Source organism: Pelophylax lessonae (assembly GCF_965119305.1).
Source record: "Pelophylax lessonae genome assembly, chromosome: 7".
In the NCBI taxonomy this organism is placed as follows: Eukaryota; Metazoa; Chordata; class Amphibia; order Anura; family Ranidae; genus Pelophylax; species Pelophylax lessonae.
Genome location: NC_138774.1, coordinates 196,747,894 through 196,760,817, shown reverse-complemented (window position 1 = coordinate 196,760,817; position 12,924 = coordinate 196,747,894). Strand labels below are relative to the sequence as shown.

Below are 12,924 nucleotides of genomic sequence, written 5' to 3'. Positions count from 1 at the left end.
TCAACTACTCCACAGTGGCGTCAAGGCTTGTTAATTATATGTAGATATTTGAACATCCAAAGCCTGGCCATAGTTCTACTTTAAGTCAGTTTGATTAACCACTTTAAGGTTTCAGCACTGTAGCACTTATAATGACAATTGCGCAGTCATGCAGCACTGTACCCATATAAAATTTCAGTCATTTTTTTTTCACACAAATAGTTTTTTTTTTGGTGGTATTTATTCACCACTGAGCTTTTTACTTTTTGCTAAATAAACACAAAAAGGCCAAAAATTGAGGGGAAAAAGGCATTTTTCTTTTTTCATTTAAAAAAAATTGCAAATAAACTATCTTTCTTCGTGAATTTAGGCCAAATTGTATTCTGCTATATTTCTTTGTTAAAAAAACTCAAATCGCTGGGTACTATTTTAGTCTGTAGGCAAGTTTATAGCACCTGATCAGTCCTGATGTACTGGCAGCCTATCTAATTTCTTAAAGCCTGAATACACCAGGACAGTATAAATACCCCCCAAATGACCCCTTTTTGGAAGTAAACGGACTGAGGTATTTAGTAAGATGCATGGTGCTCCTTTTTTGTAATTTTTTTTTTTTTTGTCACGTTTTTTGGAAAAATTTAAAAATTAGTTTTTCATTTTTTACATTCGGTCACCAGTTCAGTACAGCATTGTCATATACCTGGTGTGGTGGTGACCAGGGACACTTAGCCTCGGTTCACACTAGGGCGACCTGTGAGGCGACCTGGTCGCCTCCCATAGGGAAGCTGTGGACCCGTTCTAATAGGAGCGACACAAGTCGCTCCGACCTAGAAAAAGGGTCCGGAGCTTCTTTGGGGCGACCAGGAGGCGACCGCCATAGACTTCAATGTTATGAAGTCCGTGGCGGCCGCTCCGAGGTCGCGGCGCGCTGCTCGCACCGCGATCTCGGAGGTCGCCCCGGGAAGTAGCGTCGCGGTAGTGTGAACCGGCGCTGACTGGTGGCAGTATATAAAAAGAAAAAAATATATTTATAATTTTTATTCTTTTTTTTTTTCAGTTTTTAAAAATGTTTTTTTTATTTTACATACTGTGATAGAGCAATACACTGTTACTATAGTAATACTGTACCACGCCGGGAAGTTTTTTTTTTTTTTTTTTTTTTTTTTTTTACATTCCTTTCACTGCTATAAGCAATAATTTTTACTGAATAACCATGTGTAGATCCTATCTATTGTTGTGATTAGGTGTGATTGGTCACAGTTAGTTACCTGGTGCAAATTGGCCATGCTTGGCCCTGTCTGTACCATGTGATCACAGCTAGCAACATAGTTGTACACAATGAATAGCATGAAAGGAAGCTATTCATTGTTCACAACTGTCATGTGATCTACTGTGATTGGTCACAGCAAGCTCATGACTATGGCAGTGGGCCGGTATAGTGACCAGTCATCCGCTGTGTCCGGAGGATGCAGCGGGTGACAGATCACACTGGAAGGTGGCCAGTTTTCGAGGGGACGTCATATGACCAATAGGGTTCCCACCCATCTTGCAATGACGTGGACAGGAAGCATTTAAGGTGGACATACAGGTGGAACATGAACAAGTTCTAGGTGCTGTATGCCACATGCTAAAAAGTGTTGCAATATTTTCTATGCTTGTGCAGTTTCTCCTGCACTGTAGCACATGCCTCCACTGTGGGTACACACTGGTTGCATACATTTGTAAACAATGGTAAATCAAACCTCTCTGCTGCAGCGTAGTGCTTATCTTAAAAATTGTGTATTCTGCAGTTAATCTATGCCAGGCATCACTAAATGGCCGACTGCGTTCGGCATCAGGGCAGAGTCAATGTCCCATCCTGGGCCCTCTATCCAGAACTGTCCTGCCTCCCGATGTCCGCTCTAGACCTGCAGTGCCTCCCGCCCTCCGCAAGGTAGGACAGGGAAGAGGGCTATGTCACTGCTATGAAGGACAGGGAGGCAAGCCGGAGGGTATGTGAAGGGGAGCTGTAGACTGAAATATAGAGGAGGAGGGGGCGAGAACAAGAACGTGAAGGAGGGGGAGTGATATAAAGGGGGAACGGGGACAACAATGTAAGGGGGGGCTGGGGACTGCATTGTGAATGGGGTGCTATAAAGGGGATGAGGACAGAATTTAAGTGAAGGTTTTATGACGGTGGGCTGGGGACTGCAATGTGAAGGGGGGTAATATAAGGGGGTCTAAGGACAGGAATGTGAGGGTAGGGTGATGTGAAGGGAGGTTGAGGACACTGCTGTGAAGGGGGACTAATATAAAGCAGGCAATCTTTCTGTGATGGGAGACTCTGGTATAAAAAACCTTAGTTACTTACCGGTGACGGTATTTCTAAGAGCCTTTCAGGACAGCACCTGGAGAGAGCGCAGCTCCACCCACTTTACAGGAAACACTTCAAGATAAAAACTCCTCCTCTTCCACCATGCCTCAGTCATTTAGAGTAACCTCCGACATGCTGGAAAATAGAACATAAACAACAACTACCACAGGTTAAACATTTACAATATATTATAAACAAAAACCAGGGAGGGTAGCTGCTGCTGTCCTGAAAGGCTCTTAGAAATACCGTCACCGGTAAGTAACTAAGGTTTGCTCAAGTCGCCTTTCAGGACAGCACCTGGAGAGGATAAGCGAGTAATTTACACTTAGGGTGGGACCACTGCCTGCAGAACCTTTCTGCCGAAGGCTTGATCCTGAGCTGACAAGTCCAACCTGTAGTGTTTTAGGAAGGTTGAGAAACTGGACCAGGTAGCTGCCTTGCAGATCTGTTCAGGCGAAGCACCGGCCCTTTCAGCCCATGAGGTTGCCACGTACTTTTTGGAATGTGCTAGAATGCCTTCTGGAGGATCTACACCTACAGGAGGATCTACATAAGCTTGTTCGATAGCCCATCTGAGCCATCTGCCTAGAGTGCTCTTGGATGCTTTTTCTCATATGCGAGATCCCGAGAAGACAATAAATAATGCATTTGATTTTCTAAATTCTTTAGTTCCAAGGAGGAACTGAAGCAAACATCTCCTCACATCCATTATGTGAAAGGATTCCTCACGAATATTTTTAGGAGTTGAGGAGAAGGTTGGTAACACAATTTTTTTGTGACCTATGAAAAGATGAAGCCATCTTTGGAATAAATGCTGGGTCTGTACGCAGCACAACTCGATCTGAAAAAACTGTCAGAAAGGGGTCTGACACTGAGAGGGCCTGAATTTCACTAATTCTTCTGGCTGAGGTTATAGCTATCAAGAAGATAGTCTTCAAAACCAAATTCTTCAGTGAAGCCTCTTTTAAGGGTTCGAAAGGAAACTTAGTTAAACCTTGTAAAACAATGGACAGATCCCGCTTCGGGAAAAATCTAATAACTAAAGTCCCTTGAGACAATGTTTTTTCGAAAAAAACTGAAAGAGCCGCCACTTGCGTTTTTTTAAAGTGCTGGCTGCCAGTCCTCTCTCCATTCCTTCATGGAGAAACTCCAGCACTGAAATTAAACTTTTAATCTCAAAATTTTTGCTGGAAAACCAGGAGTTAAACTTTTTCCAGACTTTCATATAAATGTCCCTGGTCACCTTCTTCCTACTGGAGCGAAGGGTAGAGATGACCTTGTCTGACAAGCCTCTGGCTCTTAAGAGGTCTTCCTCAGAAACCACACTGTCAGCTGTAAATGGTCTAACTCTGAATAAAACAGGTTCCCCTGTGTTAGTAGATCTCTCCTGGATGGAAGCTTCCAAGGAGGTCACAAGGCCAGATTCATCAGGAGAGCAAACCGAGGCCTTTTTGACCAAAAAGGTGTGATCAGGATTAAAATTGGTCTTTTCCTCCCTGAATTTCTTGAGAACTAATGGAATTAGTTGAAATGGGGGAAATGCATTAGACAAAGGGAAGTCCCATGGATGAGCTAGAGCATCCAAGCCCCAGGCCTGATCTTCCCTATGGAGGGAAAATAATTTTTGGATCTTGGCGTTCTGTTGACAAGCGAACAGATCTATCTGGGGAAGTCCCCAGGCTTCCATTATCTCCAAAAATACTTTCTGGTTCAGACTCCATTCTGATTCTAGTACTTTTCTTCTGCTCAGTAAATCTGCCAGAAGGTTTTGTGATCCCTTTAGGTGAACAGCTGACAAGGAGGCCAGATTTTTCTCCGCCCAGGAGAGCAACTGGATTGCCAGATCTGAAAGCTGTCTGCTTCTTGTGCCTCCTTGTTTTGACACATAGGCTACCGCTGTCATTTTGTCCGAGGGAACTTGGACATGATGGCCCTTGAATGCCTGTTGAAAGGACACTAGACCTAGGAAGATGGCTTTCAACTTCCGCCAGTTGGATGACCTCCTGGCCTCTGTTTTGGACCATGTCCCTTGCATTGTCCGACAATCTAGTGGGTTCCCCAGCCCCAGGCACCCGTGGTCAGACGTTTGTTCGGATGGAAGGACCCCTGTAGACCCTTTTCCAGATTTCTGGAATTCCTCCACCACCAAAGAGACCTTTTTGCTTTGGTGGAAATTTTGACAAATTTCTCCCGAGGGTCCCGATGTGACCATATCTGCAAAATGTCTCTTTGGAGGAGACGGGCACGTAGCCTTGTCCACTGTACAGCAGGGATAATAGCCGTGAGCAATCCCAGAGCTGCCATAGCTGACCTGACTGTACCTTGATGACTGGTCTGCATCTGGGCAACAGCCTTCTGGGTCTTCCATAGCTGACCTTCTCCTGAAGGTCTACCAACGTCTGGTTTTGATTTCTGCCAATATTAGCAGATCGTCCAGATATAGAACAATGGAAATACCCTTCAGCCTTTAAAGGATTCAGGGCATCTGCCATCACCATGGTGAACACCCTGGGAGAGGATGAAAGACCGAAGGGGAGGGCTCTGAACTGCAGGTGCCAGACCGATACCCCCAGGTTGACTGTCAGACAGTCCTGAGTTATTGGGATGAGCAAATAAGCATCCCTTGGATCCAAAGATGCCATAAAGCAGTTTGGGGACAGCAGCTTGGCTACTAAGTAGATGGTGTCCATCCTGAAATGTTTGTACCTGATAGATCCGTTCCGAATCTTCAGATTTAGGATCATCCGATACTTGCCGGAGGGTTTCTTTACCAGAAAAAAATGTGAAAAAACCCACGGCCTTTTTACTCCTTGGGAACTTGCTGTTGAATCAGCTCTTGTAACAGAGACATGATTGAGGAAGCTTCACCACACAAGGTGAAGAAACAACTCTTGAGTCTGGTGTCGGTCATGCTGACAAGACATTCCGGATCCCCTGAGAGTAACAAAAAAATCTGCTTGGAGGAGTCTCCGAGAACTCCAGCTTGTAACCCTAAGCCACCATATTCTTTACAAAGGGGCTTGCGGACACTTCTTCCCACCGTGGGAGGAACCCTAAAAGTTTTCCCCGCTGGAAGGCAGCTGTCACTTTGCTTTGGGCCTGCTTGTCAGGAGGTCTAAAGAGAATTCCACTTTTTCCCTTGCCTTTCTGTGAGGCCCATTTGGGTCTCAGGTCTTGTTCACGCTTTTTGCTGGATTGCGGGACAAGACGAAATCCCTTGCTTGGGATCGATTTCTTTTTGGACAGAAAGGCTTTCTTTTTATCTGCCATTCTGTCCAGAATTTTTACAATTCAGGCCCAAAAGCAAGTCACCTGAAAAGGGCAAACCACAAAGTTTGGCCTTAGAAGCCGAATTTCCCGACCAATTTTTCAACCAACTGCCCTTCGAGCAGAGTTGACAAGGGCAGCCGCCTGGCAGACATGATTGTTTCAGCAGAAGCCTCAGCCATGTATTTTACTGCTTTTAGGATCAGCAGGAAAGACTCCAGGAGATCTTTCCTTGCTGCACCAGCCTCCACATGTCCCTTGAACTGGTCGAGCCACCACTCTAGATTTCTGGCTACGACCGTGGAGGCCATGGGCGGCTTTAGGCTGGATGTAATAGAATCCCAAGCCTTTTTAAAGGAGAGAATCTGCCCTTTTATCCATGGCGTCTTTAATATCCCCATATCCTCCAATGCCACCTTCTTGCGACAAGACACCTGGGAAAAAACTGCCTCTGGGCATTTTTATTCCCCAAATGTGTCTGATCCCCTTCAAAGGGAAACCTCTTTTCTTAGAGATTTTAGAGAAAAAGAAAGAGACCCCTCTGGGTCCTTCCATTCATTTTCCAAGGCCTCTGTAAGGACCTTATGGCCCGGAAAGACTTTTTCCATCATGGATAGTCATTTCAAACGTGGAATAAATTGCTCCCAGATCTTTAAATAACAATTTATATCCAGAGGATTCAGACCAGCATGTCTTTGGAGTGTGGGAGGAAACCGGAGCACCCGGAGGAAACCCAGACAGGCACGGGGAGAACCTGCAAACTCCAGGCAGGTAGTGTCGTGGTTGAGATTTGAACCAATGACCCTTTGCTGCTAGGTGAAAGTGCTAACCACTACAGCACTGTGTCACCCTCTGAATTCCTGAGAGACAAGAGCGCATTCGCCCTTTCATCCTCTGAATCACTTAATACAGAGATTCAGAAGTGGATGGCTGAGAGGATGTTTCACCAATTGTTTAGGAAACTGAGGATAGGGTGCCATAAATGGATAAATTCACTACTCAGCTGAACATTCTCTTTATAATGACACACAGCTGTAGCACACAGGGTGTTATGGTTAGGCCTTGAACTCATGCCTATGAGCATCGACCACACCCAAAGAGATTAACACTGCAGACTGCAGAGGGGTTTCACCAGGAATCTCTTAAGTGGGTTTTTACATGAAGGACACTTCCTTCCTGGCGTTGGGGCTCTGGTTTTCACTGTGGCTAAACCTATAAAAAAAGAGGAGCCACCATGAATCCCCAAAAAAAAATACCTTTAACAAAAGACCACCACTGTGATTTAATAAAGGAAACAGAGACCCACTGTGAAGAAAAAGGATTCCAGAAACACACATCCTGCTTGACTGAGATAAATATATTCAGTACTGCAGGGCAGGACTCCCAAGGAGGATCAAAGATACCAAAAAAGCTCACTAGTAAAGAAATAAGAGGCACCATTGTACCTCTCCTACCTGAGCCTGGACGGTGCCTGCTTCCACCGATGTTGCAGTCCTTTCTTCCATGCTGAAAAGGTGCAGCGTGCTGACAGATTCTCTCCATATATCTAAATGCCGCTTCTCTGTGTCCCCCGTTGACCGGAAGTGGAAAGCACCGGCCTCTGAACTGCCAACTGACCCCTGCGTTCTGACGGCCGGAGCTCAACGCCGTCACGCCTCCATCGGCAGTCCCGCCTACCGGAACTGACGCCGTTGCGTCTTCCGGGATCAGGGCCGAAATTCAAAAAAATACTTTCTCCGCCGACCGCCGAGCAGCCCAACCGCGGCCCCTGACACTCAGGCTGGACCCACCGACGGATCTCTGCTCCCGTGAGCGAGCGAGGTTAGTGGCTCCGGAGCGTACCCCCTTTGTTAATCCAGGGAGGGGAGCTGGGATGGTCACCAACACACACCTGGGCATTACCTTACCTCTCCCCCTGGAGAGAGCGCAGCCCCACCAAGCTCCTAAAAGTGCTTCCATGCATGGTGGAGGAAACACAACAACTGAGGCATGGTGGAAGAGGAGGAGTTTTTATCTTGAAGTGTTTCCTGTAAAGTGGGTGGAGCTGCGCTCTCTCCAGGTGCTGTCCTGAAAGGCGACTTGAGAAAAGGGGGTTTTGATGTGCAGGGGGGACTGGGAAGTGTAAAATTTTGATTGTGATGTAAAGGATCTGAGGCTAGGTTCACATCATTGCATTCTGCATATAGGCAGCCCATTCATTTCAGTGGGCTGCCTTTTAAGCAGAACAATCAAAACAAAAAAAGTTCATGACCCTTTTTTTAAATTGCACCATACAGAGTTGCATGATACAGGTATGACGCTCGCAAATACGTGCCGCGTTTGCCAGTGCGCAGAAGTGCCATTAAGAATCTTGCATGTGATTTGGACTTCTGCTGGAAGGAAATTTGACTGACTGGACCTCCATGAATTTTATTTTAATACCCCTGATCTATGCTATCCGGGGCACAGAATTCTATGCATATATCAAATAAAAAATAAAAACACAATTGAAATTCCTTTATTTTATTTTTCAAAAGAAACTTTCAAGTACAGATGTTAGAACTTATGCTTTGCAGCACTAGGGTCCTCGCTTCAAATCCTGGCCATTGCAAAATCTGCATAGCATATGCTTTCTTTCCCTGTGCTTGTGTGGGTTTTCCCTGGGTACTCCAGTTTCTTCCCACACCCCAGAGACATTCTAGTAGGTTGATTGGCTCCTGTCCAAATTGGTCCTGGTATGTGGGTGTAAAAATGCATGTGAGATGAGGACCTTGGATTGTAATCTCCTTGAGGGAAGGACTATTGTGAATAAATAGTGTGTAAAGCAGTTCATATATGTTGGCGCTATGTACAGTAAATGCATGTAATAAATATTAGGTGTGAAGTTTCTTAGGGCTTATTTACATCACACACACAACGCATTACTGCGCCCAAGCATCTGTGCTTGGTGGTGTATCAGAGCACACTGTAGAGGTGCATTGAAATGCAATCGACAGTGAGTCAACAAACACATCACAGCGCAGCATCGCGATATGTCAATTGGCAGCTGCAGATACCCTCTGGTAGAGCCGGGAATAGCCGTGAGTACACAAAGGAATCCACACACCCAGAAAAGATGGATTGGAATGATCTGTAGGGATCATTAATGGTAACAAAAAAACTTAGAGAACATGTGGAGGGCTAAAAGGAGAAAGCAAAGTTAAAAATTGGTGAAGAATCATAAAATGGGGGAAAGAGATGTTTTTATTTGCAGCTAATATGTCAGGCTGGGATATAATATGACAGCATTGTGGGTTTTTTTTTTTCAGGAACACATTTGATGAGATGGAACCTGGACTGAACTCTTTTCGTGTGGAATTTCCAGACTTCTCTTGCACTATCCTGCAGAAGTTAAACCAGCAGCGTCAACTGGGTCAGTTATGTGACATCTCCATCGTGGTACAAGGCCACCTCTTCCGGGCACACAAAGCTGTCCTGGCTGCCAGCTCGCCATACTTCTGTGACCAGGTTCTGCTCAAAAACAGCCGCAGAGTCGTCCTTCCTGACGTCATGAACCCGAGAGTGTTTGAGAACATTCTCTTGTCAACTTACACAGGAAGATTGGCTCTGCCAGCTCATGAGATTGTAAGTTACCTTACGGCAGCAAGCTTTCTTCAGATGTGGCACGTAGTTGACAAATGTACAGAACTTCTAGAAAGCAATCCAACTCTCCTTTGTCAAAAATCAACCCTCAGCAATGACCGCCAGTCTCCCAGCAGCAGTAACTATAATGGCCTAAGTGAAACTTTTGATTTGGGTTCGAGTAGTCAAGCAGATTACAGAAAAGCTGTAGAGATACGAGATGTTGAAAATGAGGAAGGGAGCCCAAAAGACGATGAGATGTCCTCTCAGCTTACGGAACACGAGTATCTGCCTAGCAACTCTTCCACGGAACATGATCAACTTAGTACAGAGATGACAAGCCAAGATGGAGAGGAAGGGGCCAGTGATAGTGCAGATTATCATTACTCCCGTCCATTGTATATTAAGCCCAGTATCATGTCTCACAAAAGATGGATCCATGTCAAGCCGGAAAGGTTTGAGCAGGATTGTGAAGGTATTGAAGTTCACCCTCCTTTCGAGGACCATGTCTCAGAATCCCTAAATCCAGGGCCAGCAGAGCCTCCAATTCAGTCTTCGGGAGTTGTAGACAGTTTTGATTTCTGCAACAAAAAATCTATAGAGCCAGAAGTACACAGCGACAACAGTCATTATGATGAGCATGTTGACTTCTATGGTGCTTCAATGGAAGAGTTTTCAGGGGAGCGGGAAGAACATCTTGAAGGCCACAGAGCAGATAATGCCTCTGCTGGGTTTGGTGAAGGTATGGATGTTCCTGCCGGTATTAAAGAAGAAAGCTCATCCTCTGGTTTCACTGCTGTGGTGTATAAACTATATCCTTGCCAGTGCGGAAAAAGCTTTACACATAAGAGCCAGAGGGACAGACACATGAGTATGCATCTGGGTTTACGACCTTATGGGTGTGGGGTCTGCGGAAAGAAGTTTAAAATGAAGCATCATCTGGTTGGCCACATGAAAATCCACACAGGAATTAAGCCTTATGAGTGTAATATTTGTGGTAAGCGTTTTATGTGGAGAGACAGTTTCCACCGGCATGTCACTTCATGTTCCAAGTCCTACCACGCCTCAAAAGGCGAGCCGGCCCCAGCTGACAACTAAATTGGTCTGATTTATATCTAATAATACAGGGTGATGCCTGTCAGTATTGCTGGTCCTTTGAAACACTATGGTAACATTATTAAGCAATAAGCAGATTAGAGTGTGCAGGCCACGGCATCCATTTTGACTTTGATGCTTGCTATTGCAAAAGTGGGGAAATAATACATGCAATATTTTGACAAAAAAAATTTCAGGCAGTGGTTTAGGAATATTTATATAAGCTAAAGTGGGTTTTCTACTTTCACCAATAACATGGGGGAGTCTTTCCAAGTGTTAAAATAGAGGATTGGCTGGAGACACTCTGCCTGGATGTTTTTTGTGTCTCACAAGCTAGCTCTGCGGTGGTTGGAAAGCTGTGTGTACTTTGGAATCTTTAACACACTGCAGCTATAGACTCCCCCCCCCCCCCCTTTTTTTTTTTTTTAAATGAATGTTGCTGTGTGACAGTGGAAAAAGCCTATTGTTTGGAGTCAACTCCGGCCAGTCAACACATGGCCTCAGTGTTACTAGTGATGAAATATAAAAATATTGTAAAAACAGAGTTTTAGTAAATGTGACTGTCTTATAGCTGGTAAATGCTAACCTGTTTATGGCTTGGGGTACTTTGGGCCTTTGTCTTTCGAATTACTAAATTCCAAAGGTTATAAGAAGTTTTCATTTACTTGCTCTGCAAATCTTGAATGCTTTGTTTTTGCATCAGCAATTGGTCAGGTGATCACTGTCAGGTACCAGTGATCGCTTGCTGTGAATACTTGTGATTGGCTCACGACACCCTCTATATTTTGCACATGAATATGCACACTTCCAATAATGCTCCCCAGGAGTTTGCAACCTGCACACATGCTTTATAGCTTGGTAGAGGGTCTTAGATCTACACTTAGTTGCAAAAGTTGCTCCTAAAATAGCGAGATCTCTACCACCTGGTCTATAAGCAATTAAATCAATCTTTTTCTAGTTTGAATTCTAGATTGACCTATGAAAAGAGAGATTTTCCTTTATAAATCAGAAACTCTAATTTATGAACGTAACATTTTGCAAGATATTTTAGTTGAGCAGTCCAAAGAATTAAAGGGACAGTAAACTGGAACTTTAAGTTGCTAGAACAGTCATTGGATTTGTTTCAATTAATGTTCCTTCTAGGAGAAGGTTGCTTTGCAATTAGGAGATGTTTATTTAGTTTGGCCAATAGGAGGCAGTTATTGCTTCCTTGTGCATGAACCTGTGCTAGAGGTTATTTATTGTGCTGGAACTTTATTAGGAGGGGAAAGCGAAATAATTCTTAACAGAATATTTTTTATCTGTTACAATTGCAAGCACGAAATTGGCCTTATCGCTGGTACTTACAGTCTGGCTGGGTGCAGCAAAGCTCTGTTGTGAATTTCTAATCCGAGTTCACAAAACATTTGTGGTGTTTTTTGCTTTCCAAGCTAACTATAGAAAACAAATCCAAAAGGCCTATTATGTTGGCCTGCTGGGTGATTACAATGTATGTAAAGACAAAACCTTTTTTTCTCTTGCGTCCTCCGACAGTCGCCGCCACTTCATAATCTTCACTAATGGGGTAATTGACCTTTGCTCCGCAGGAGTAGCTAGGCAACAAGATTTGTTAATATCAAAGCTTTTAGCATATCACACCCCTAGGGGGTGGTCCCCTCAGTCAATACCTCCCTGCTTCCTGCATTCTCAACTCAGTTTCTAATGCCTAGCTTAGGAGTAGCTGGCTGATCCTGTGCTGGGGCTGTCAGTCTCAGCCTTCTATCCTCTTTTTGATTTTATTTTGAGTATTTTTCTCTTTCTTTTACTTAGCTGTTCTTTTTCTCAGCATTAGTTTAGTTTCTTCGGATGAAGATGATCATGCGGAGCTGGGTCTCGGACTGGCCACCCTGGATCCCAGGGTTCAGGGCCAGGGGCTTCCCAGCCTGCCATCGAGCGTTCAGCTCAGGTTTCCCTGGCATATTGAACGACTCATCCCTGTTCGCTGCAAGGATGCTGCCTGTGAGGTGGCTACCTCACCGGACGCCATTTGCGGTTTCGCACCGCAGTTCCACTGCGTCCTGGCTGCGACACTCCCTGTCCTCAGTACAGCGGTTTGGTCCCTGGAGAAGGCTCCCCACGCCATCAGGACTGGTAAGTGCAATTTTATGTGGGGACCTGTCTGTTTTGGGTGTCAGTCTGTGCTGTGTGACCCTGCATGTCTGTGTATGTGCTGAGCTCCCTGTCAGATTCCTGTGTGGAATAGCTGCCTTTCTGTGGGCTGCGGGGGGGGGGGGGGCTCTCCCGCTCTATGTGAGAGTATGGGGCAGACTGGGCTTAGACATGCTGTGCGGCGGCCGCTGCTGCGGCCCGCCATTTTTTTGCGGCAAATTATGGTGACCGTCCCTGTGTGGTACGGCGCGGTGTTTTGGCGCCAAACGCCGCCATTTTGGTGGCGATCGATCATACGGCCACATGTCGGCGCCATTTTCTCATTGCCTAAAATGCCTCAGCCGAGCGGCCATGTTTGTGTAGCCTGCATAGGCTTTATAGGGCGGTCAGTCATAGCATCACTTCCTTTTGCTCTGGCACAGCGATCGGTGGCAGCAGCCTGTGTGGTCTCTCCAGGTTTTTACCTTTCCTTTTCCTGTATTCCT

The 12,924-nt window shown here is 45.3% G+C and overlaps 1 protein-coding gene across 2 annotated transcripts in view; it reads left to right on the top strand.

The window, feature by feature from the left end:
• The window catches only part of ZBTB43 (zinc finger and BTB domain containing 43), a 69,205-nt gene that overhangs the window by 27,065 nt on the left and 29,216 nt on the right, over positions 1-12,924 (top strand). Inside the window, exon 3 of one of the 2 annotated variants that reach the window (XM_082263660.1) lies at positions 8,884-10,364. In XM_082263660.1, coding sequence (XP_082119786.1) covers positions 8,900-10,294 — 1,395 coding nt within the window. In that variant the 5' untranslated portion in view covers positions 8,884-8,899 and the 3' untranslated portion in view covers positions 10,295-10,364. The remainder of the gene's footprint in view (positions 1-8,883; positions 10,365-12,924) is intronic. The other variant, XM_082263661.1, reaches the window with a different exon arrangement.